General features: G+C 39.0%; 2 protein-coding genes across 4 annotated transcripts in view; one reads left to right on the forward strand and one right to left on the reverse strand.

The window, feature by feature from the left end:
• git1 (G protein-coupled receptor kinase interacting ArfGAP 1) overlaps window positions 1-11,489 on the forward strand; it is a 36,373-nt gene extending 24,884 nt beyond the window's left edge. For 2 of the 3 annotated variants that reach the window (XM_028465260.1, XM_028465261.1), the window contains 7 exons: window positions 1,051-1,203; window positions 3,218-3,526; window positions 6,327-6,407; window positions 7,198-7,274; window positions 7,954-8,106; window positions 8,789-8,852; window positions 8,937-11,489. In XM_028465260.1, the coding sequence (XP_028321061.1) occupies window positions 1,051-1,203; window positions 3,218-3,526; window positions 6,327-6,407; window positions 7,198-7,274; window positions 7,954-8,106; window positions 8,789-8,852; window positions 8,937-9,152 (1,053 nt within the window). In that variant the 3' untranslated portion in view covers window positions 9,153-11,489. The remainder of the gene's footprint in view (window positions 1-1,050; window positions 1,204-3,217; window positions 3,527-6,326; window positions 6,408-7,197; window positions 7,275-7,953; window positions 8,107-8,788; window positions 8,853-8,936) is intronic. The other variant, XM_028465262.1, reaches the window with a different exon arrangement.
• Window positions 11,490-12,167: 678 nt separating this feature from the next.
• Window positions 12,168-23,672, reverse strand: tp53i13 (tumor protein p53 inducible protein 13). The gene is made up of 9 exons (XM_028465263.1): window positions 23,486-23,672; window positions 23,219-23,385; window positions 20,659-20,736; window positions 20,407-20,442; window positions 19,269-19,327; window positions 19,120-19,198; window positions 15,007-15,135; window positions 13,345-13,533; window positions 12,168-13,283 (listed from the first exon to the last, which is right to left on the reverse strand). The coding sequence occupies exons 2-9, from the start codon at window positions 23,327-23,329 to the stop codon at window positions 12,468-12,470; spliced, it is 1,497 nt and encodes a 498-aa protein (XP_028321064.1). The 5' UTR covers window positions 23,330-23,385; window positions 23,486-23,672; the 3' UTR covers window positions 12,168-12,467.
• Between the last annotated feature and the right edge of the window lie 179 nt (window positions 23,673-23,851).

Below are 23,851 nucleotides of genomic sequence, written 5' to 3' on the forward strand. Positions count from 1 at the left end.
GCAAATGTTTGAGTGTAAAATATGCCAATTATATATATTTCATTCTCATGAAAGTGTAAACATTTACAGATGAGTTATTTCTTAAGTCATCTATAAAAAAAAAGCAATAATTAGGGATATATTGTATCGTATCGGGATATGAATCGTATCGCCAGATGCCAGGCAATACACATCCCTAATATATACTGTATATATAACATATTCTTAAAAACTCAAGGTGTATTTTTGTAAAATGTAGCATAATAGTAACGTTTTACGATTAGTTAAAAGTTATTTGTTAGGAAGATGATTTTTTTCTATTAAATGTAATGAAAATGAAACAATTACAGCCATTAGGAGAAATAACATGTTGCATGTTGAAAATTAAACATTTCCCACCTTTTAGAATTCACAGCAAGCCTTCCTTATTAACGTACCCTCTAATTAAGGGACCACCGTGGCTCAATGGTAGTTAGTTGTCCAGTAACTGAAAGGTATGGGGTTCGAATCCTGCTCTATCCAAGTCCTTGTAGTTGTGTCCTTGGGCAAGGCACGTTACCCACGTTGCCTTGTATGAATGGATATGAATTGTGTACGAACGTTGGTGGTGGTCAGAGGGGCCGTAGGCGCGAAATGGCAGCCACGCTCCTGTCAGTGTGTCCCAGGGCAGCTGTGGCTACATTGTAGCTTACCACCACTGGTATGACTGATGTGAATGAATAATGGTTTGTGTAAGTGCTTTAAGTCTCCTTAAAAAAAGTGTTATATAATAAATCTAAGTCATTAATCTAAGTGAAATCGTGAACATTTATATATATATGAGGATGATGCACTGACTTCAAATCAGGGTTCACTGCTCAGTGTCTGTGTGTGTCTGTGTCTGTGTCTGTGTCTGTGTGTGTGTGTGTGTGTGTGTGTGTGTGTGTGTGTGTGTGTGTGTGTGTGTGTGTGTGTGTGTGTGTGTGTGTGTGTGTGTGTGTGTGTGTGTGTGTGTGTGTGTGTGTGTGTGTGTGTGTGTGTGTGTGTGTGTGTGTTCTCTGAGCTCACTCTCACACTGTCTCAATGATGCAGAGCATGGACTCCTCAGACCTGTCAGATGGTCCCATCACCCTGCAGGAGTATCTGGAGGTGAAAAAGGCTCTGGCCTCCTCAGAAGCCAAAGTCCAGCAACTCATGAAGGTCAACAACAATTTGAGCGAGGAGCTCCGGCGGCTGCAGAAGGAGGTATGGAGCAGATAGCAGTGTTAAAAAGGGTACTGAGCTCAGAACATTTCCTTTTTAGAGCTTTCATAATAAATATAAAAAAATGCACATTCTAAAGATGGAAAATGAAACAAAAAAAAATCCACCAAATTCTCTCTTTGTGCATATCAGCTTCACCTGACTGACACTCCCAAAGCTAAAACACACACACACACACACACTGATCATAATACTGTACAATCCAAAGTCACATCAAGAACCAGTAGATTATTGGTCCTCATTCTTTATGCTGTAACAGGAAGTCACTGGCTGTGTTCGAAATGGCTTACTAATGTACTATACACTACAAACGTAATGAGTTTATGCTGTCTACTATAGACTATAAGTATGATTAGGATGGTGAACGTTCCCTACAATAACCACAATCTGAATTTGGGGACATCTGTGAGTAGATGTACAATGATTAATAAAGTACACTCGCTGTGTTTCTTTTACCCTTGGAAAAGCGCAAAATCTAAATGGTGCAATAAAAACTGGTAATGGAAACACCTGAATTTATAAAAAAAAACGCTCAAATATCAGTCAAAATGTTTGGCGCTTTCACAAGGAAGTTTTTCAGATGTTTCAATATTAAAATGTTTCACAAAAGCGCTATGGAAACACTTTTTCCGCTACGACGCGTCACAGAACATGACGTACCTGGTCACGTGACCACATCTCTCAGAGAAAACATGGCGCGGTACACGTGGACATTATACTTAAATATTATTACTGCACATTGAACAGCAAACAACAAAGGAATACAGAGTGTTATAAGGAGGTTTTGAGCATTTGTCTTTCTGCAGCAAAGTCTCACTGCATGAGATTTCTTTGGATGTATGAGGCTCCTGCTCAAAACATCCTTCAATGTAAACATGTTCAAAGCACAATTATTCTTTGTCAACATTTTGAAATATCGCTTTTATTTTGCGAAACGCTGTAATGGAAACATAGCTTCTAATTGCTTATGAACAGAGAGACAGAAAATATTTTGCATCTCATAAAGTGTAAATACAGAATTTATTAGATTTAATGGCTGAAATAATTTCTGTTGCTAGGATGTTCTACTGTAGAATTTTTTTAAATATTTATTTATTTATTTTTATTTTACTTTTTTTGAATACAAACATGTATTCAAACAAAGACAAATATAGAAACATAAAAAATACACAAACGGTTAAAATAAAATGCTCAACACACAGTAATACAGCTTAACACCTTTTTCAAATAGTTTCCATACACATTTACATTTCTCTGATTTACCTCCGATGATGGAAGTGAGTTTCTCAGACACAATACAGGATGCCATTTCTTTCATTCATATACTTAATGGAGATATTTCAATGTTTCCCCTACAATAAAGCCATCATCCACCTGGCCTGAATTGAAATTCTACTATATATATATATATATATATATATATATATGTGTTTGGGGCGTGCTTTGCATCATGACGTCTTTATGATTCAGTAAAACCATTGTGCATCTTTTTCTTTTTAATGTTTAGTGGACATTATGTTGACCATCTTTCATTGTGACTCCATTGTGGTTCTCTGTCATTAGCCTGATGTGTTCATGAGTGTTTGTCATTGTGGGCCGACTGTACACGGTCCCGGCTCCGCCCACTTCTTTGTTCCTGTCTTCACGTCACTGAGGATTCTGGGACCGATTAAAGTAAACATGCACATAAATGTGAACGCACACACACACACTTGTTGTTCAAACAGGCAGTGGTGAGAAATACCTGTAACTTGTATATTTAGATAAAGCTGTGTGGCGTGACTCTGCCCCCCCACTTCAAACTCCGCCCCTTACATCCCTATCCAGCACTCATTGGTGTTAATCTGTGCAGCCCTTAATGTGTCTTTTACAGAACGTGTGATAATGGATGTTTGGTTTTTTTTAACTATTCAGTTGACCCCCTCCCCCCCTTCCCCCCCTGCCCTTCTCCTTCACCCCCCCATGTTCTCCCTTCCATCCACTGCCTTTCCTGTAGATCACCCGGATGCAGACAGAGAACAGTGCGCTGCGGGGGGGCCAGCAGGCTGGGGGGGCAGCTGGCCATGGGGTAGGGGGTCCTGGGGGAGGAGGAGGAGGGGGCTCCTGGTTGGAGGGAGGGATGCGGGGAGGAGTGGGTGGAGCGGATCCCCCCACCCTCTCAGTGGCCCCCCACTCCCATCTCCACCGCAGGGAACGCCAGGCCTTCTCAATGTACGAACCAGGGGCAGCCCCCGGCCCCACAGCCCACGGCCCCCCAGCCCTGGACTCCCTGGCAGCTCGCCTGCAGCCCCTCAACACACCCAGTGTAAGTTAGACCTCCACGCCCTACCTCCACCTTCCTTTGGGTGGCCCTGATTGGCTCTCTGATTTAACGGGCGGTGGTCCCATCTCAAACCTTCATTTCCTCCTTTTCTCACGCATCACCTCCCCCGATCCTTCTCTGTCAAAGGTCCAAAAGGTGCTTAAACACAAATTTTGGGTAACACTTTACTTAAAGTTGTATACATAAAGGCTGACATCTTTCTATGACATGACACCTGTCATTAGCATGAATAACAAGGTTCCCCCGCATTCTTAAAAAGTCTTTAAAGGCATTGAATGAATGAATCTAAAAATAAGGCCTTAATTGTCATTAAAATGTCTTAAATCAATGTTTCAAAATTCTTAAAGTTTAACACAAGTATGATTTTATGATTGTATTAAGTCTCACATTTCAAAATATAATATATATAATTTACCATAACAATTGTGCAATTATGGCATCGGAACAAACTACAAAACAGTGAGGTGGTTGCAGCGGGACTCATGCTTGTAGCAACTTTCAACAACATGGAGAAATGTAAATTTAACGAAAATTGGCTGTCCAACTCAGATTTTTCTTAATGATTTTTTTTTTTTTTGTATTTTTGTTGTTGTTTCATAGATTTCTATTTTTGTAGTCACCTTGTGTGTTTTGAGTCGTTTTGGTTATTTTAGTTTTTTTGTGTGTATTTTACTGTCATTTTGTGTGTGTTTCCTTTGGGGGTCGCCAGTTGTACATATGCACTAGACACTGGAAAAAATTTACCCTTAACCCTATTGAACTGATTTATTTTTTTCTCAATTGTGTTTACTGTGATGTTGGTCTTGAATATAATTTCATACGACATTAAAAAGTATTGAATTTAATTTGACTGAAGCTGTAGGAACCCTGAATTAAGTTGTCATTAAGTGTTGTTCGTTACCTTAACCCTTTACAAACCTGACCCTTAACCCTAACCCTTGTTTATTCCTTACCTAACCCTATTAGATCCCTCCACATAAGCCCAAAAAATGCCAACATAGCTCCAAAGGTGTCGTAACTTACGTAATGTCAGGTTTATGTATAAAACTTGAAGCAAAGTGTTACCAATTGTCATGAAAAGTGACGCTTGTTCTCTGATTATTCGGTTGTGGCTCCATCAATGGAGCAGCGCGTACGTACGTGTGACCTTGAGGAGAAAGATGGTAAAGAAGTGATGGACTCTAGCTTACTGTGCACCCTTTAACCTCTGATATTTCCAATCCTTTCTGAGCTCTCGGATGGAAAGTCGTCATTGTGGAGAAGCCGGGTTCACACACACAGGAGCACACGAACACACACACAAGCACAGATGCACATGAACACACATGCGCACTGGGCTACTGATAATAGAGATGACTTGCTGAAACACATGGTTTATCTCCTCACACGTTTGTCTTTGTTTCCTTTCTGTTGTCGTCTCACTGCAGTGCAGCTGTGCACATGTTGGATGTAAGCATTCTGTCCTTCACTGCTTTGTGGATTCCCCATCCAACCTATTAGATTTGGATTTGTATCATGTATGGAGCTGATCTGAACATTCAGAAGTTTAGTTACCAGCTTAGTTCTTAGTTCTGCCAATCTCACAGAAACATGTAGACTAGATGGCTAAAAATCAGTGTACCCAGTTTACCCAAATAAACAGTGTGGTTGTTTTGTTTTACTGACTTAAAACCAAAACAGAAATACAGAAAAACCAGATAAGCAGAGTTTTTTTCTGTTTAAAAAATAAATCTTCTTCTGCTTGTGAGATATTTGGATGTTTACAGGGAAACTCTGGACAAGAGCTTCATGTTTTAAGCTCACCACACAGAGGGGACCCAGAGACGGGGGCAGACATTTACTCTAGGACAAAAAAGAGCAAGGCATAAGTCACATTACTAATGAACTGGTGAATTGAAATATTATTAATACATAAATCAATCAAAACAGAGAAAATGGATGTTAAGAAAAGCACACACATGATATGTGATTAAAGGAACCAGAGGTGGTGTAATGAATCTACTGGTGCTCCTCGTTTCTTGTGATCAACTTTCGCGTGTGTTGACTGCTGCCATTAGTGGCTAGCGGTATTAAAACATGCTACATATGTAGTTTTACTGCTCTCGAAAAAGCTGTGTAGATGTTTTTGCAAAAGTGTCAAATCACAGAACAATCAATTCCACGCACCAGCCTCGCAGTCGTTAGTTTATGTGGATACTATTTGGACTGTATCACTGTTAAGATTGCCTACACCATAAGGCAATTAACTTAAAATGTGAGAAGCTATATGAGCTAAAACATCTACAGACTGCATGAAAACAGGAGCAGGACCAGAAACCTGCTGAGATAAATCCTTAACGGTCCTATTGTGTGAGGAGACCTGGTCAAGGACCTGGGGAGGGAAACCAGGTGCAGTGGACTTCAGTTCTGGCTCTAGTTTCCCCGTAAACATCCAAATATCACACAAACAGAACCAGATTTATTTTTAAAACAGAAAAATGCTGCTTATTTAGTTTTTGGTTTTTCTATGTTTCTGTTTTTGTTTTTTGATTTGGTTTTAAATCGGAATAACCAGAAAACGTAGGGTACACGGATTGCTAAACTAGGGTTGATCTTTGTATAATCAGCTTGTTTTTAAAGCCCTATCTCCTGTGTCTCCATACATTTTCCATTTTCTCCCCTACATTTCTTTACCCCCCCTTTTTTTTTTTTTTTCTGTTGTCCTTTTTCACTGCTCTTCTTCCCCACGCTTTGTGCTCCTTTCGTCTCCGTCCCATCTTCTCTTCCCCTGTGTCTCCACCAGGTAAGGAAGGGTGGAACAGGGGGCGTGGCACCATATGGGGGCCAGTATCTATCTGGATCAACAGAGATGGGTCGATACATGGTGAGTTGTTGTTGTTGCGGTTTTTCGTGATTCTCTGGGATTATCGGCCGGCTAAAAATGTCTGAATTCAGTTCCTCAGATCAATCCCTGGTCCTGACCTTAATCCTGCTTTTTAATTCTAAAAACCCTCGTATGTCCAGACTACACTCATCTTTCAGCAGAAAGAGGATTATTTTTAATGTACATTTGGCTGCATGTGGAATAGGGTGGTTCACAAAATTCATTTTCACCAAATTTGGCCTGATTTCTTTGAATTAATGGAAAATTGAGTCAGTTGCTGCACATTTAGGGGAGGCACACTTTTTCACATTGTTGATGTTTTTTCTATTTTCAGAAATAGGAATAGTGTTTGAACTGTTCTAATGTTCTTACCAGCGTTGGGCTCAATTACATTTTTCAGTAACAATTATATTTTCAATTACCCATGTTCAATTACAATTCACTCACAATGCTGCCCAGCCCAGCCCTGGTGGAAGGACATTTACATTCCTTTTCATGTAAATATGATCATGTGACGTAATCAATGTTCCATTCACTGGAATAATCACTGCTTAATGTTTGTTAAGTCAATGATTGGTAGCAAAATGCAGGAGTTTTTTTCTTGTGTAACTCTATGTTTGGGATGAAGTGGATTGAAGGGATTATTCGCAGTGAAACAGAAACACTGGGTTGTTTTCATGTTAAATAGAGAGTGAAAGCAGGTACCAGGATGTGCTCAGTGAATGGGAAGCGTTGTAGTGACTGAGTCCGCATGTAATTATCACATTTCTATTCATTTTTTTTCCCAAAGGGTTCTAAATCAGAGAGACACGGAAGCGGCACCGACAGCGACTACGACAACACACAGACGTACGAGCTCTCACTAAGGTCAGTCTCATGCTGATACAGTTCAGTTTAAGATGCTTTTAGTGAAATTGTTCTAGTATCAGATTTTAGTTTTGCTTTTTTAAAAACAGAAAAGAGCCACGAGAATAATTAATAATGTTGCTTTTCGAGAACACACAAGTTCCTTATTCCTACAGTAAGGAAACTTTAAAATTCTGTGACCTTTTAGAGTTTAGAACTACACAGAAATGAAAGAAATTATTTTCACAAGATACAGGAATGAAGAGGGGCTTTACTTTGCTGTCGTTTTTTTCTGTTTTGGTAATGCTGATTATCTATGCACTATTTGTGATTATTAAAGGGGTTGGATTAAATAATTTCACACTTCTTCCTACTCTTTTTACCACATGTAAATTGAAAGGTTTAAGTCTTCTGCTGTTGTAATTCATCATTTTTTTTCATTTTTTAAACTATTGTTTGGTTATAATTTTTACATGTTTGGAAATAAAGACATCAATCAATCAACAGTAACCTGGATCAGCACATCTCTAGTAACAGGTTACTGTGTGTGCCACTGGCTTTTATGACAGCTGTAGTAGATATTACTGGGAAGTTGTGTGTTATAGAAACCAATGCAATAGTAGAACCATCAGGTTAGCTGTTAGCATGGATAGAGGGTAGTGATGAAACCGTGTTCCTGTGGTTGTGGTTGTTCTTCCAGTATGGGCCGCAGCAGTGAGGAGGAGGGGGGTGGGGAGTTGGGAGAGCCCAACCCTTCTCTACCCTGCACAGAGGATGTTATCCTCAAAACTGAGCAAGTGACCAAAAACATCCAGGAGCTGCTCAGGGCCGCTCAGGAGTTCAAACACGACAGGTGTGTGTGTTGTTGTTATTGTGTGTGACATGTCTCTATCTACTTTAAGATGCCTGTTAAAATATGAGTTAGCGTTCAAACAAGTTTTAGATTATTTTGTTGTAAAACAAAGTAAGCAAATAAAATTCCAAACAAGCCAAATCCAGCATCATGTCCTGCAATACCATTTTTCACCTTAAGATGGTGCCATTATTCTGATAATGCAGTGGTTCAACCTGAAGCCATGTACACCCTACACCTGCACTTAAAAATCTTAATAATGTCATGTCATATACAATGTAGCCCGACAGTGAGTTTTACCTATCCTGTTGAGGAATAATATATAATAATAATGATAACAATAGTAATATTAACTAGAATATTTGCATTTCCTGAAGAAAATACAAGTGAGAATACAGGTGCTGGCCTGCATTAGCTTATCATTAGCATTAGCATTAGCCTAGCATCAACATTAACATAGCAATAGCATTATCTAGCATTGGCATTAACATAGCGATAGCGTTGGCCCAGGGTTCCAGGCTTCATTGATATTAACACTATTGATGTATTCTAATCCTGGACATCAGCCATAGTAATGCATAGACAAGACCAAGAAAGTAAAGACTGATTGTTTGTCCTTATTACTCTGCCTCTGTCCTTTGTGTGGACCACATGTTGTAAACCCTGTGATCCCTCTTGGCAGCTTTGTTCCGTGCTCTGAGAAGATCCACTCTGCGGTCACAGAAATGGCGTCCCTCTTCCCTAAGGTAAGCGCTCTCTCTCTCTGGTCCTGGTTGAAGCCCCTCCCTCTACTGGAATATGTTCCTTACTGGTTCTCTGTGGGTGTGCAGCGACCCGCCCTGGACGCCGTGCACTGCTCGCTCCGCCTCTTGGCTTCCAGCGCCTCACGGCTGCAGGTGGAGTGCCGTAAAGCGGCGCCATCAGAACCCGGGGCGCCCGCAGTGGACTATCAGCTCCTCACCCAGCAGGTCATCCAGTGCGCCTATGACATCGCCAAAGCCGCCAAGCAACTGGTCACCATTACCACTCGTGAGAAGAAGCAGTGAGTCAGCCAGGCGGGGGTGGGGGGGATTAGTGATTGGACGGTCAGAGGAGAAAGAGGAAGATGAGGATCGAGGAAGTGTCTGGGAGTACAATGGGAACGGAAAGTGAAAAAGGAAGTCGTGAGGGAATCCATGAGTGTGAAGTACTGTATAAAATCAGCTTGGGATCAGAACCAAAGTGGATCAAAGTCTGGAGGAGGAGTACCACCAAAGCCAACATTCTCCTCCAAGTGTCCGTCCCTGAATCACCCCCCCACCCTTCCCCCACCACCTCCACCTCAGAGGCTTCCACACAGGTCAACATTGAGAGAACAAGGAGCAACAACCGGCCTCCTGCGTCTGCTAACGGTGGTACACAGCATGGTTTGGCATGTTACTTTAGTTTGTTTTAAATTTGCAGATCACTTTGATTTGCATCAAAGGACAAATGTATCTTTTTTTTTTTTAACTGACTTACAAAAACAAAACACTTACACTGGAATAATTGTGACTGACTGTTTATCATGCTTATTATTGTTTTATATTGATGATTTTTGTGTGCGTCGTTTATTTTATTGTCTCCGATCTGACTCTCGTTTACTAAGATAAGGAGAGACGAGGCTCAGCAAACACACGCTCACACTTATTATTACTGTGCAATGTCCTTAATGCTTCTCACACGCCCCTAAAAGTACATAAGTACACGTTCTTACCGTAACCTCAGCTGTACTTTTGCGCTTAATTTTCTTTACCTATTTTAACACAACCAGTGGAATCATCTCAGTGTTGTTTTTTTATTGTTTTTGTTTTGTTGGTAGTGCCAAACCAGACGATGCAACTGTTCTAGTCTAGTGTGTACAAGCACCAAATCTGGCAACCTGGATCGTATGCTCTAACTTTTGTTTTCGTCTCATGACGAGACTACGTTAGATTTGGTTTGGTTGCGACACGGCTTCATTTTTAAGAATTGTCTGGCAAGCACAATCAAGCCACGGCACAGTTTCCTCCACGTTCTGCCCCGAAACGTGAAAGTTGCCTTTTTCGAAAACTCTGGGAACACAACTGCTTAGACTACTGAACCTTAAAACTTGTCATACCACACCAAAAAAAAACAAACGTATTCCTGTGGATTCAAACAGGCTCCGATCTGCTCACGATTGTTCTGTGATTGTATGATGAAAGTTATCTCACCATTGCATCTCAGTTTGTTTAGTTCAGTTTTTTGTATTTTTAAATTTTCTTTTGGGGGCGGGGGGGGGGGGGGGGGGGGGGGGGGTGGGGGTTGTGTTGTGTTGTGTTGCTGCCTTTTCGCAAAAAGCTGAAAATTTGTGAGAATTTTCCTCCTCATCCCAAACCCTGCTTATCGTACTTTTGTTGAAATTGTTGCTTTTTAACCATTATTACTTGGGATCTCTTTTTCTAACTGGAGTTGCACATGTCGTCGTTGGAAGGGAGAGAAAGTTGGGATTAAGTTAACTCATGTCGAGAAGTAGCTTGAAATGTATCGTTATATATTTAATGCCTTTGCACATCATCATCATCTCCTGTGTCACTGACAGAGTTACAGTGACTTTATACTGACAGCTGGAATATTTGTACTCATTCGCAAGGGACCAGTAGATGAGATTGTTCCTTATACCATGATTATGAATGCCCAAGTTTTAGTCTAGAGCCATCCATATATATATTTTTCAAGATATGTTTTATATGAAGCTATATGTCAGGGTTGTGTTTTCTGGGATATTCATGTGTCCATTTGTTGGCTCGATTCATTCTGTTCCAGAGTTCTGGCACCTGATGTACTTGAAGTGTTGTGACTGTGGTCTGACCTTCCTGTGTTACTTTTTTCCATTTTGAACCTCAGTTGCACTATTCTTCAAACACTAAGTAGAACCAGCCCCGATGTTCCGCACTATAAGTCTCAGCTCAAGTGCGTTAGGTGCAGGATTGGGTTCAGGTTGGACAAATGGGTCTAAAACCTCTACAGTCATCTCAAATGGTCATTAACGCACACTGTCTACAGGCCCCGCCCCCTCCCTCTTCACTGACCCGAGTGGACGCCACATTCATAGAACATCAACTCCAGGACTTGGCACATTTTTTTCTAACGTCAGAAAAAAACTTTCAACCAGGACCAAGCCATGCACAAACATCCAACCTGCAGTCAGAATCCCACACACATACATGTTGTTTCAGTACACCGGGGTGTGTGAGCTCTACATTTTGGGAGATGGGTGACTTATCTTTTGACAGACAACGTTAAAAACTGTATAAAGTAGAGGAAACAGTGACTTTTAAGGTCAGTTGTAATGGAAACTCATAAGCTGTACATTTGTAATAAAATAAAACAATTTAATTGTACAATGTGTGTGTTTTTTTTCTCTGTGTTGGGAGTTTATTTGTAGTGAAAACCTTTAGGAAGCAGTAAAAACAGGAAAACATTACACACTGAGGAAAGGACAGGTGTATATGAGCAAAAAAACAAACAATATATACAAAATGCCAACAAAATTGCCCAAAATGACAATAACACAAAAAGGCAACAAAAATTAACCATATTGCCAAGAAAACAGACAAAATGAATTCAAAAATACACAATGTCTTACAATTCAAAAAACAAGAAAACCCACACAAAAGGATGACAAAGATGAAAAACTATTTTGTTCTTTCCTGTAATAATGCTCAGATTGGTCATTATTCTAAATGCTAACATGAATGTTGATAATGTGGCCCTTGGATCAGACAATCACATTTTTGTGGTCCCTGCTCTGATAGAAGTTGCCCAACTCTGATCTAATCGTTAGCAGGCAAAGATGTTGGTCAGTGTTCACACATCAGCAAAAAAAAAAAAACCCAAAACAAATCTGTCACTTGTCTTTTTTCAATAAAAAAGTATATTCAAGCATCTCTTCTGTTTATAACATCAAAACATCTTTAAAAAAACCCATTAATAATACATCCATTTTTATATATATTTTTGGGAACTCAAAGTGGCTTTACAGAATTATGGCATTATTCTTTCACTCCACACTTAGTGGTGGTAAGCTACTATTGTAGCCACAGCTGCCCTGGGGCAGACTGACAGAAGCGAGCTGCCATAGTGCGCCATCGGCTCCTCCGACCACCACCAACACTCACTCACACACTACATTCATACTATAATGTAAACAATTCAAATCAAACTAATACGTTTGATTTTCTAGTCTTTGTGTTCGATTGATTAAAACAGTTTTTGAGATCAACACATTCCAGCCTCGTCAGGTCAAAACAACATAAACTGTTCTTAATCTCCTGATCACTATCACATGCCAACTATCTCAAAATGTTGTGTTTTTTAGTCTATGGCAGTTCGTCTGAGCTGGATGAAGTGGGTAAGAGGACAACCTCCGGCCTCCGACTGGGTTTCCGCCTCCTCTTAGTGATCCGTAACCTCCGACGGATCACATCTGCCACGCTGTCGTAGTCTTGTCGAGTGTCGTGCCAGTATAAACTGGGCATGGTCCTCCACTGACGGTACAGACGAGTGTGAAGCACTGACAGAGTAAGGAGGACCAGCAGGAAGCCCAGAGCAGCTGCTGCCCACACCGCCTCATCATTCCTGGGAGTCCTCGGTAACCCTTTGATGAGGACTGGAGCTCCTGAGCTACCGTTAGCTAAACGTAAACTCTGCTGTGGCTTTGATTCAGACTGGGAGTCTAATCCAGGGTTTCCTCCTTGATGTTCAGGCTTGTTCTCCAAATCTCTTTCTGTGACATGGATGACTTGGTTTTCCTTCATCTTTCCATTGGTTGAGAAGCTTTTCTCTTCTGCTTTATTCAGGTGACTAGAGTCTTGGTCTTTATGTCCGACCAGATCTATAAGATTTTCTTTAGAACTGAGAGGCTGACCAGCCTGGCTGTGTTTACTGCTGCTACTACCAGCAGACCCTTGAAGGTGCTCTAGATTTGGATCCTCAGACTTATTGGAGCCCAAAGAAACTTCATGTTCCTGGACCTGCCCTGTATTGTTGATTATTGGGCCTCGTCTCTCCACCTTCTGCTGATCATTTATCGTTGCAGTTCTCACCTCTCGTGTTTTTCGTTTCTCGTTAATGTTCTTCTTTGTCCGACTCAGAGCAGACCTAATGGCTTGCTCACAGCACTGCCTCAGCGACTCCTGAGGAGAGACAAAAACACTGAAGCCTCTTTTATTTGAAAAGAATGATCAGTCTCCTGACCTTTAATTTGATGGGGTGCGACAGTCGTTGCTGCTCTGCTGACCAGGTCAGTAGCAGGTTGTACTTCAGGGTTGGTGACACAGCAGATTTCTTGTGTTTGGATTGATGAAGCTCCAACCAGCGGCAGGTTTCTGGAGAGGCTACTGAGGGCAGCTCTAAGGTGTGGCCCCAGGACACCAACACTATTGGCTGAGGAGTACGGTATACATTTTAGGACACTCTAATGAGGTATCGGGAACACCTCCATCATTTGTCAAACCAAACGCTGTGAAATGAAACGGCCGCAGGCTTCAAAATAAAAGTCATCAGACAAAAACGGCTCAAATAAAACTGCCTTTCAGGCCATAAAACACAACTTCAAAAAACCAGAAGTTTACATGACGTCATCACATCAATATGTGCTGCTTTGGATACGAGAGTAAGTTACATCCCTTTAGCCTCATTCAGAGGATTAAAGTTGAAAAAGTTTCCTCGCTCCCTTATTATTCCACATTTTGTAAAAAGTCAGCTCCAAACGGGCGATTTGTATTTTTCTCACGTTGTGACGTCACCTAGCGGAAACTCCTCCTGCATTTATCCCCTCCCTGAGGAGCAGTGGGCAGCCACAGTGTAGTGCCCAGGGAGCAGTTCCATTTTTAGTATCCATTATATCGTTTTGTATCCCCTATAACTTGATCTGATGTGTTTGTGACACAATGCAACCCAGCGGTAGGACAAAACAGTGGACATATCATCTTAAATGCACTAGTCCTGTGGTCAGAATATGTGAGGATGACAAGAAAGCAACGTAGCAGCTCTGGTGAGTGTTTGAAACATCTGAAACACAGCTGACTGACTCCGCTGCTGCTGCTGTGATAAACACACACCCAGAAGCAGCGTTTGTCAGACTCACAATCACAATAACCACTTAAATAGCTATGAGTTTTACTGTAATGTGCTGTTTTTTGGATAACAAAAGAAAATCGCTATGGTAATAAAGCTGTGGCGTGGAGTCATCGTCTACAAACACGCCTAATCATGCATACGCATGAAGGCCGAAAAACAGTCTGTTTTTAGAAGCGTTATGAAAGTGACTTTTCAGAAGGCTACAACGCCAGAAAACAGGCGAGTTTGGGAAAATACACCTCAAATACTACAGTATGTGTTTGGGGTTCTTAGAACAAATAGAGATGAGTGAAAACTAGCATAATACTGGACCGTTCAAGGTTAAGATATATCAACGTTTAATTTAACTATGTATTTATTAATCAAACAATATGTTGATATATCTTAACTTTTAAAAATAAAAGAAAGGCTTTTCAACTTACTTCGTCGTGTACTTCCAGTTTTTTCAAAATAAAATGTGTTTGAGTCTGACCACATATTTTGAGGCCTGAGGCCGTTTAATTTTTGAAGCCGGCCATTTGATTCGAGTAGAAGTGAGGCCTTTTCGACTGACGGAGGTTTTGCTGAGTCAAGAGTCCATTTGGTCTGATAAATGACATACGTTTTCCTGAAACCTCACTCTGGAACCTGAGGATGTCCTAAAACGTACACTGAGAACCACCTTTTTTACACGTAAAACTGACAGATGCAGAATAATACCAGTAATCTTTATCAATTACAAACTATCAAAGATATACATTTGACTGGTTTATCTTCTGAGCTGATGCTTCTTCTTACCCTGAGTCTACTGAGCTGTGGGTGTGGCGACAGGATAAAATGTGACAAACAGGAACGAGCCAGCTCAGACAGGAGGTGGCGCTGTAGAGGCTCTGCACAGGGATGATAGAGGAGAACAGCAGCTCCATGCTGGGAAACACACACAAAGATCAAACACATCCTTCACCGATCTACGCTGGGTTTGATCAGAAGAGCTGCGTCCGTCTCATGTACAGACCTGCTTTTTTCAAAGGTATTTCTACTGACTTCTGCTTCAGATAAACACATTTTAACCACACTGTCATTTACCTGGAGGACAGGGAGAACATCTTCTGAGCATAACATATACAATATATAGCGAACAACAGGACTTGTCAAAGTGTACCTGACACAAACTCATGCACAGCTAAATATGAAGGACTTTTCCTGATCAGAGCATTTACAGCAGCAGCCTCGCAAACAAGCACTGACAGCTGTTGCAACTATGTGTCTGCACGGCACTTTGAGCTTTCAGAAATACATTATGGAGAAGGCAAACAACTTTTTCTGTATTTAACTGATGCTACTGTTTCCTAAGCAGAAGCTAAAACTCAGTTCTATTGCTCTCTCTCACTCTATGGGTTATTGTAGACGCAGATATATTCATGTGCACCTGAGAGGGTTATAGTGAGGTCGGACAAATACGTCATAGTGTCGGCTTTTTGAAATCAACATTTGCATTTCTCAGGGTGAAGTTAAAGTAAAATAAAATGAAAAGCCTGGTTAAAGGGAAAGTGAAACAATTCGACAAATTCATGTTTTTTGATTAATTGAAATGAAGCATAGGGCGTCTGATTTCCTGTGATCGAGGAAAACGGATGAAAAAAACAAAACAGAATTCACGTTCTAAAATGTTTTTTGTCCTTTCTTTGTTGAAAATCAGAAATGCATCACGTTTTTTGGAAAATGAGCACGGAAAACTGGAGATTGAATGTCTAGAACAGGAGTGTCAAACTCATTTGAGTTCAAAGGCCAAATAGGGATCAGTTCCATGATAAGTGGGCCCCAGGTTTTAGCGGGAAAACAAACAATTTCAACATTAATGTGCCCAAGTTGGCACTTCCATTTATAAATTAGATATACAGTATATAAGGCATCAACAATATCTAAGCAATAAGTGACATACACTTAAATGTCCTTTAATTCATTTATATTTTGACCAAATTGTATTTAATTTGGGGAGGTTTCGTGGAATAATTCGAGAATTATTTGGTCATTCACACAACGATTCATGTTTCCTCTGTCATTTTTACTTTCTCCTGCGGGCCAAATCGGATGCTCTGAAGGGCCAGAATTGGCCCTCGGGCCTTGAGGTTGACACATATGGTTTATAAAGTGACACAAACGAACAAACACGTCAAATTCTGGTCATAATCCCACTCATAGTGTTGAGGCTCAACTAGTGATCGTGTTTTCCTGTGACTGAAAACGAATGCATCTGAAGTGTGTTTTTAATGTGTATTCAAATCTGAAAAGGGACAAAGACAGGTTTAGCTGTTGGTGTATTAGTTAAACTGGTCATCATTTTACCTGGTGACACACCACAGCTGAAGCATTACATCTCCAATCACATGGCTGTGTGGGGTTTCGTACCAAAAGTGAGGGGGATTCCCCAGCTGTCGGTAATCAAAGGTTTCACAAATAATGTTTTACAACCGTATCACACATTTCCATGGGATTGTCACCTTTAAAAGGGTGGCTGAGGGTTTAGCATTGTGGCTAACGGACATGTTAAGCTTTTGCGTCTCGTTCTTAAGCATATAAATATAGAATTATTAACAGTAGTTCACTCTATTACCATATTTAGCATGCTTGGTATGGTTTTGGGAAGTCTAAAAGTCAGTGAAGTCATAAAAAATAAAGGAAAGAAGATGATGAAACTGAAAAGAAATGGAAAAGTGAAATGTGACGTGGAAATGGGTAAACCTTGAAATCAGAGCCCGTTTAGAAGTTTTAAAGTTATTTTTGTGTTTTTCTGTTAATTAAAGCAATGAGGGGCCTTTGAGAGTCACTATTTTGGAGGAGCATGCTATCCACCATCGTGTGTGTGTGTGTGTGTGTGTGTGTGTGTGTGTGTGTGTGTGTGTGTGTGTGTGTGATGTCAATGGCTTTGTTCTGTGTCAGAAAACAACCATAACAACGCGGGCAGCACAGGCACACTTTAAAATAAAAAGTGCAAAGAAAACTTTGTATTGTGTGATTGAATGAGACATTCCCAGTTGAACTTTACATGTTGTGTGTGTAGTTACACTTCCATATTTTAATCTTTGAGACAAACAAACCAGCGGCTATGCTAAACTAGCTAGGTGAGTAACTGAGTATTGTGTAACGTGTGGTGCCTGTGGTGCTTATAGTGCAGTAGCGGCGCCAAGATTTTGATAGTGGGTGGGCCCCCAGAAAACTGGATGGGCCAGTTATTAATAGTTAATATACAGTGGTGTGAGAAAGCTTTTCCCATTCTTACTTTTTTGCATGTTTTCCACACTTAAATGTTTCAGATCATCAAACTAATGTAAACGTTAGTTAATTATAACACAAGTAAACACAAAATGCTGTTTTTAAATGGAGGGTTTTATTAATGAGGAAGAAAAAAAATCCAAAGCTACATGTGTGAAAAAGTATTTGCCCCCCGGCTCCTGTTAAAGCATAACTGTGGTTGACCACACCCGAGTTTCTGTAGCCACACCCAGGCCTGATTACTGCACACCTGTTCTCCATCTAGAAATCACTTAAATATAGGACCTACCTGACAAAGTGAAGTAGACCAAAAGATCCTCAAAAGCTATAGACATCACTTTTTCACACCACTGTATATTAGTGCTGTCACTTTAATGCGTTAATTAAAAAATAACCCCGTTAATCGCTTTTTTTTTTTTAAGTTCCTGGTATAGACATAATACTGATGCACAGACTACAATAACAAGATGGGAGACGGCTGAGCTGCTCAGCTTTGTTTATGTTAATTTTGACTTTTAAAAACGCCAGATGGAAAACTAAAGCCGTGTTGCAAATTGTGCAAGAAAGAGTTAGCCTTATCACCAGAGCTTTGCAGCCTCCGCTACCACCTCAATGCTAAACATGTAGCAGCTACCACGGACAGCTAGCACAGACACTCAGACAGTGCTAACTGCTACATGCTGCAAGCGCGCCGTGACTGAAAAATGAACAAACTCACTGAATAAATATTATCTGAAAGAGAGAGAAAGCAACAAGTTCTGTGTCAGAAAAGTGTTCTTACAGTTTATGATGTGCTAAATTATAGCACTACATATGATGTTTTATTTCACTTTTATTTTCTATTATTTGGAGATAGACAAAAGTACACATCAATATGACACATAGCCCTTGGCACTAGTCTCAAACACAGAGGAATCTAAATGTCTACGTCTGCATCTGTGCTAGTCTGTTAAAAACAAACAATAAGAATTAATAAATAAAGACACTTTGTTATATATCAGTGTTTATATCTGCCACAATAATGTGATTTAAATGAAAATACCTCAAGTTGAGGTTGTTTCTCAGCATTTTTTAGGTGTGATTAAGAGATTAATTAGAATAATTACAGAGCATGATTAACTTTTTTTAATCTATATATATATATATATATATATATATTAGAAATGTATTAAAAAAAAACTGGGTTTCACTTCATCTTTTCTTTGACACTGATGCTACATTTAAGGCATCTCTAAACTCTGCCTTTCTTAGCTAAAAATTCAGATACATTACGTTAAAGGCAATAATGTTTGTGTGATTAAAGCTCTGATTATTCTGAATGGCACTTTTTTATTGGCCCAACAAAGCAAGGCAACATTATGTAGCATATTTCAGGTATTCAAAGTGAATTACGTAAGCCTTAAGGCTTTTAAAAACAAGTATAAAAAAAAGCATTTTAAAATCATAAAAACAGCTAATTTAAAATCTGAAGTAACATAAATGAATCCGTGTAATGTAATATGGGCTTAACAGTGGGAATTATTTTGTGAACATAGTGAATATTGTATATATTTGGCATTAAAATGCTTTTAATCACTGTTTTACCGCTGACATGTGGTTCTGCAAAGTGCCTAAAAATAAAAATAGAATTAAACATACGTGTAAGTTGTTGAGCCAGCGTTGAGGAGGGCAGTACAGGTACTCCCCACTCTCTGCTCTCACTGGTCTGTAGCTCCCACTGTGACAGAAACATAAGCCATTAGAGTCTCTGATAGACTCTAATGTTGTACTGAGTATTAAATGATCACCTGCTGGGAATGCTGTGATTGTAGGAGATGGATTTGTCCATGCATATCTGCATGGGAGGCTGTAGAGAAAGATATATAAAGAGATATACACATTTATTTAAAATTAAAACAAAACTGAGATCATTCTTTGTGACACTTGATTTTTGACGACTCATAAAACAGTGTTTTTTAACCTTTTTGAGCCAAGGTACATTCTTTTCATTGAAAATAATCCCAAAGCACACTACCAATGGAAAATATAAAAAAATGAAACTTTGTAGCCTAAATGAACATTCTTATCAAAGTGTTTTTTTATAGGAATCAAATGAACACAAAGAAAAAAAGGTTTTATGACCTTTCATATTTCCTTTTTTCAAATAAAAATTGCAATTAACAATCTGCAGTAGTTTTTTTAACTGTTTTTAATAGAAATCAGCAACAACAAAAAAAATGTATTATTATTTTACACATTTATTTTTTCAAATAAAAAGTACACTGAGCAATATGCAGTAATTCTTATCAAAATGTCTTGAATACAAATTAAACCAAAAATAATAATAATATTTGATCATCTTTCGTATTTTGCATACTTGATACACGTCGTGAAATGGATAACAGTTTAAAAAAAACAATTAAATATGATTAAAACTGCAGTTGAACTTTATTCTGTTAAATATTGTTTTATTTTATATGATATATTTTTACATGATATAATTTGATATTATTTTTATAATATAATATAAATATATTATTATTATGTCTGTGCTCTTTGGGACAGGGCGTATGGAAGTAGATTTGTGTCTATTATTCTATATTTAAAAAAAACAAAAAACTTTCCAATCAAAAAAAAAATTGTTCAAATACAAAATATATATTTGAGACCCATTTTGAACACTGTTTTTTCTTTGATTGAAAATGTTTTTTTTTGATTGAAAAGTGTTTTTTTCTTTTATTGAATAATAAAGACACAAATCTGCCTCCATAAGGGGGAGGGGCTAACGGCAGCGCAATGGCATCTTTGCAGACAATAATTAATTTGTTTTCAAAAATGTTTTTTAGACCAATTACGGTAGGTGAAATGAATAATTTCCCATGGCACAGTGGTTGAAAAACTCTGTCTTAAAACAACAAAGTAGTGAAAGGTCGAGTGTTTACACACCTGAGGATTGTTCACACTATCAACACTCTGAAGTCTCTGCAGGAACAAAGCAGAGGAAATGTGTGTTAAATCACTGAGAATCACCTCAAACACACACTGCGCAGTGTTTAGGGCTGCACGATCTGGATCACACCAGTTCACTCTACCGGTAGTGCCAGATGAACTGGGTTCTTTATGATCTTTCATACCTCATAACACTGAGTATGACACACTCCACCCTTTCTAAAGTCTGAGACTTGTTCCCATAGTTACCTGAGGCGACTTTGGCCAACGAAACGCTGCACAGTCCCAATGAACTGCATCTTTGAACACGTCCATATCCACTGAATGCTAACACACACAAACACATGATTAGAACACATCACCATCTGTAATTGTAAAGGTTATTATAACATCATTTTGTACATATTTCTGTCATTTTTTTAGCACACATCTCCATAAATATAAATGAACTCATGATTGAAAAAAAATATATTTTACATTTCCAGGTTTGGCTTTTATACTGAACAATACTTTTCCCTCACACATCATAGCAGACAAATGGCACAATCTCTCATTGAGGCACTGGTTTTAGTCTAACAATGCTGTGTAATGAGACCAAACACTTTAGTAGAGATTCCCTAGAACAAATCAAATATACACAAATTTAACATCCATACATCCATCCATTTTCAGACCCTCTAATTCCCGTTTATCAGGGTTGCCGGGGTCTGCTGGTGCCAAACAAATATAACATGCATAATACATTTTTAAAAATCCTTCAACCTCTAGTTAAATTCAGATTTCTAAGATTTGGACGGAACTAAAGTCTCTTAAAAAAAATTAACTAAAAGGATTTTCTAATACAGTGGTTACTGTACTTTTTTTAGAACGTGACCCCATTTTGAGGTCAAGAATTTCTTGTGACCCTAAAGACAATTTATTTTTCTACAATTATTCACTCCACACACACACACACACACAGTCTTGTAATTAATAGATTATTAATAACTAGATTAACATTTATCAATAGAATACAGCTTTTTAATCAGTCATTTTTAATTTTTTTTTTTTTACAGATTACTAGACCTTTCAGATGACCACATTTAAAATCAATGTGACCTCACATGGAGCCTCGACCCCAAGGTTGAAAAGCACTGATCTAATAAAGGATAAGGGTTTTGTTGAATATGTTTGGAGTTTTTTTTTTGGTTGTTTATTTAGTCCACATGTGGTATATACCTGTTCTGTAGACTTGCTCCATCCTCATTAATGTGAGGATGAATTGTTGCTAGGTGGTTATTTATCCAGGTTCAGATTTCACTTAGTTTCTATTAGTTCTGATCTTTGTAGTTCTAGCTTTGTTGTGGTGAATCTATTTGTGTGTAATGCACCCAGTGTTGTCAGTGTGTTTGTATCAGAATAGTGAAGATTTCTCCCTCTTGTCTCCATTAAGGTGTTCCTCATCCCCTGATTACCTTCCTGCACTACTTAAAGGTATTGTAGACAATGTTTAGCTTCCGGGTGGATCATCAAGACTATTGGTCCTCCTAATTGTCAATCATGTTTACGAAAGGCCGTCGTACGTGCTCGTGCCCGGTGCGCACCGGGTCCTTTGAAAATGGATTTTCACTTACCAGTGGCGAGTCTGACATAGTGGGAAAAGTGCAAATCTTCTTTTGTAAGGAAAGCTTGTATGACCAATGTCCACACCAACTTGTAAACAGATCTGTGCACGAGGAAAACGGGGCTCGTGCACACTCTCCCGCACACGTATGCGTGTTGCGCATGCGCTTTTTTTTTTCAAAATGTGGAGAGGGCGTTTCTTTTTTAAACATCGTCCACAATACCTTTAAGTCATGCTTGAACACAGAGTCAGTCGGTGCATTATCATCTGTTTAGTACAGACAGAGTTTCCTGTTCCTGTACGTGATGTTTTTTTATTTGTATGAGTGAATATTAAATCCTGACAGTTATGTGTGACTTATCTGTGTGATAAACAATAGTAATATAGTAATAAATCAACTGAAGAAAAACACAGATCATGTAAATTAGAACAAATACCTTTTTTTAACCATCGTACTACTTGTTTTTTCTTTCTTATTGTGAATTTTATATTTTGATAGGCACATTGAGATTACGTTGTTGTAATTTGCGCAATACAAATGCAGTTGAATTGAACTGAACCTTGGGGTCATGTCCCCATGTGGGGTCGCATGAATATTGTAACGTGGAGTGTGAAAAAAAAAAAAAAAATGTCTATTTGTACAGTTGCCGTAAGTTGCTATCATTACATTTACCAAAGTACCCGTACGTACCATTTTAGGATTAGGGGTGAGGTTATTATAACCCTATATCGCAACAATTTTTAGGTGTTAAGGTTAGGTTTTGTCTTAGTCACGTGACCTAAACTGGCCAATGAGGGGCGCTGCGTACGGATAGAATGTCGGTAATTTTGATACGGCAACCGTACGGATAGCCACTGATAAAAAAAAAAAAATGACTAATTAAAAATGTATTTTTATTTTACATTATCATTTCTTTTCAAAATAAATCTCAACACACAATCCTAAACAACTGTATTCTATACCTTTATTTTCTCAAATATAAATCTAGTTCAGATAAATTACAGTATAAAGAGAAGAAAAAAGAGAAAAAGGAAGAAAAAAATACAGTATAAAATTTAAAAAGGTTAGGAACCACTGGGATATAGTCTGAAAGTGACAGTTTTTACCTAAAAGTATCATATAGACACAGAACGCAATATAATGTAATGCCAATAGAATATGAAACGTAATGTCTTTATATTAATGTAGACATTAGAGCTAAATACCTTTCCGTTGTCACACCTGTGAGCCTCGGAGGCTCCACACCGACCCACTGTCACCCACAGCCCGGTCACCACAGCCACCGTCAGCCAGCGGGACGTAGCTCTGCCCGGCATAGTGACAGCTCACTCACCGCTGTTAATAAACAGCTCACATTCTCCCACTGACTGTCCTATAACCACAATGTCCGACAAAAACACTCCACTTTAAATACAGCCGTTAAAAAGACCAATGATAATGTTCAGCGGAGGAAAGGGAGCGGACTCAACCACCTTCTTTCAGTGTAGTCATCCGCGCACTCAAATATACACTTATCTAGTTCCTCCACGTTACAAGCTGAACTTAATATAGCATTATTACTATAACACACACCTATGATAACAGTATATGAATTATGTACAACTCGCTTACTAATGTGCAATCATCAAGTTACACATATTACGCGGAAAAACATTTCCACTAGTTCTTCAAAATAAAACCTGTTGCTATAAAGAGTAGCTGTGTATAATGAAAATGTGGGTCAGTCTTTTCTATTTCTAAACGCCCTCATTTTAGAAGTGCTTGAAAGGTAATATAGTGGTGTTAATGCTAGATACATTGTCATATTTTCAAGTACTAGCCTGTTTTAATTGTTTTTG

Source organism: Gouania willdenowi, chromosome 13 (assembly GCF_900634775.1).
Source record: "Gouania willdenowi chromosome 13, fGouWil2.1, whole genome shotgun sequence".
Taxonomy (NCBI): Eukaryota; Metazoa; Chordata; class Actinopteri; order Blenniiformes; family Gobiesocidae; genus Gouania; species Gouania willdenowi.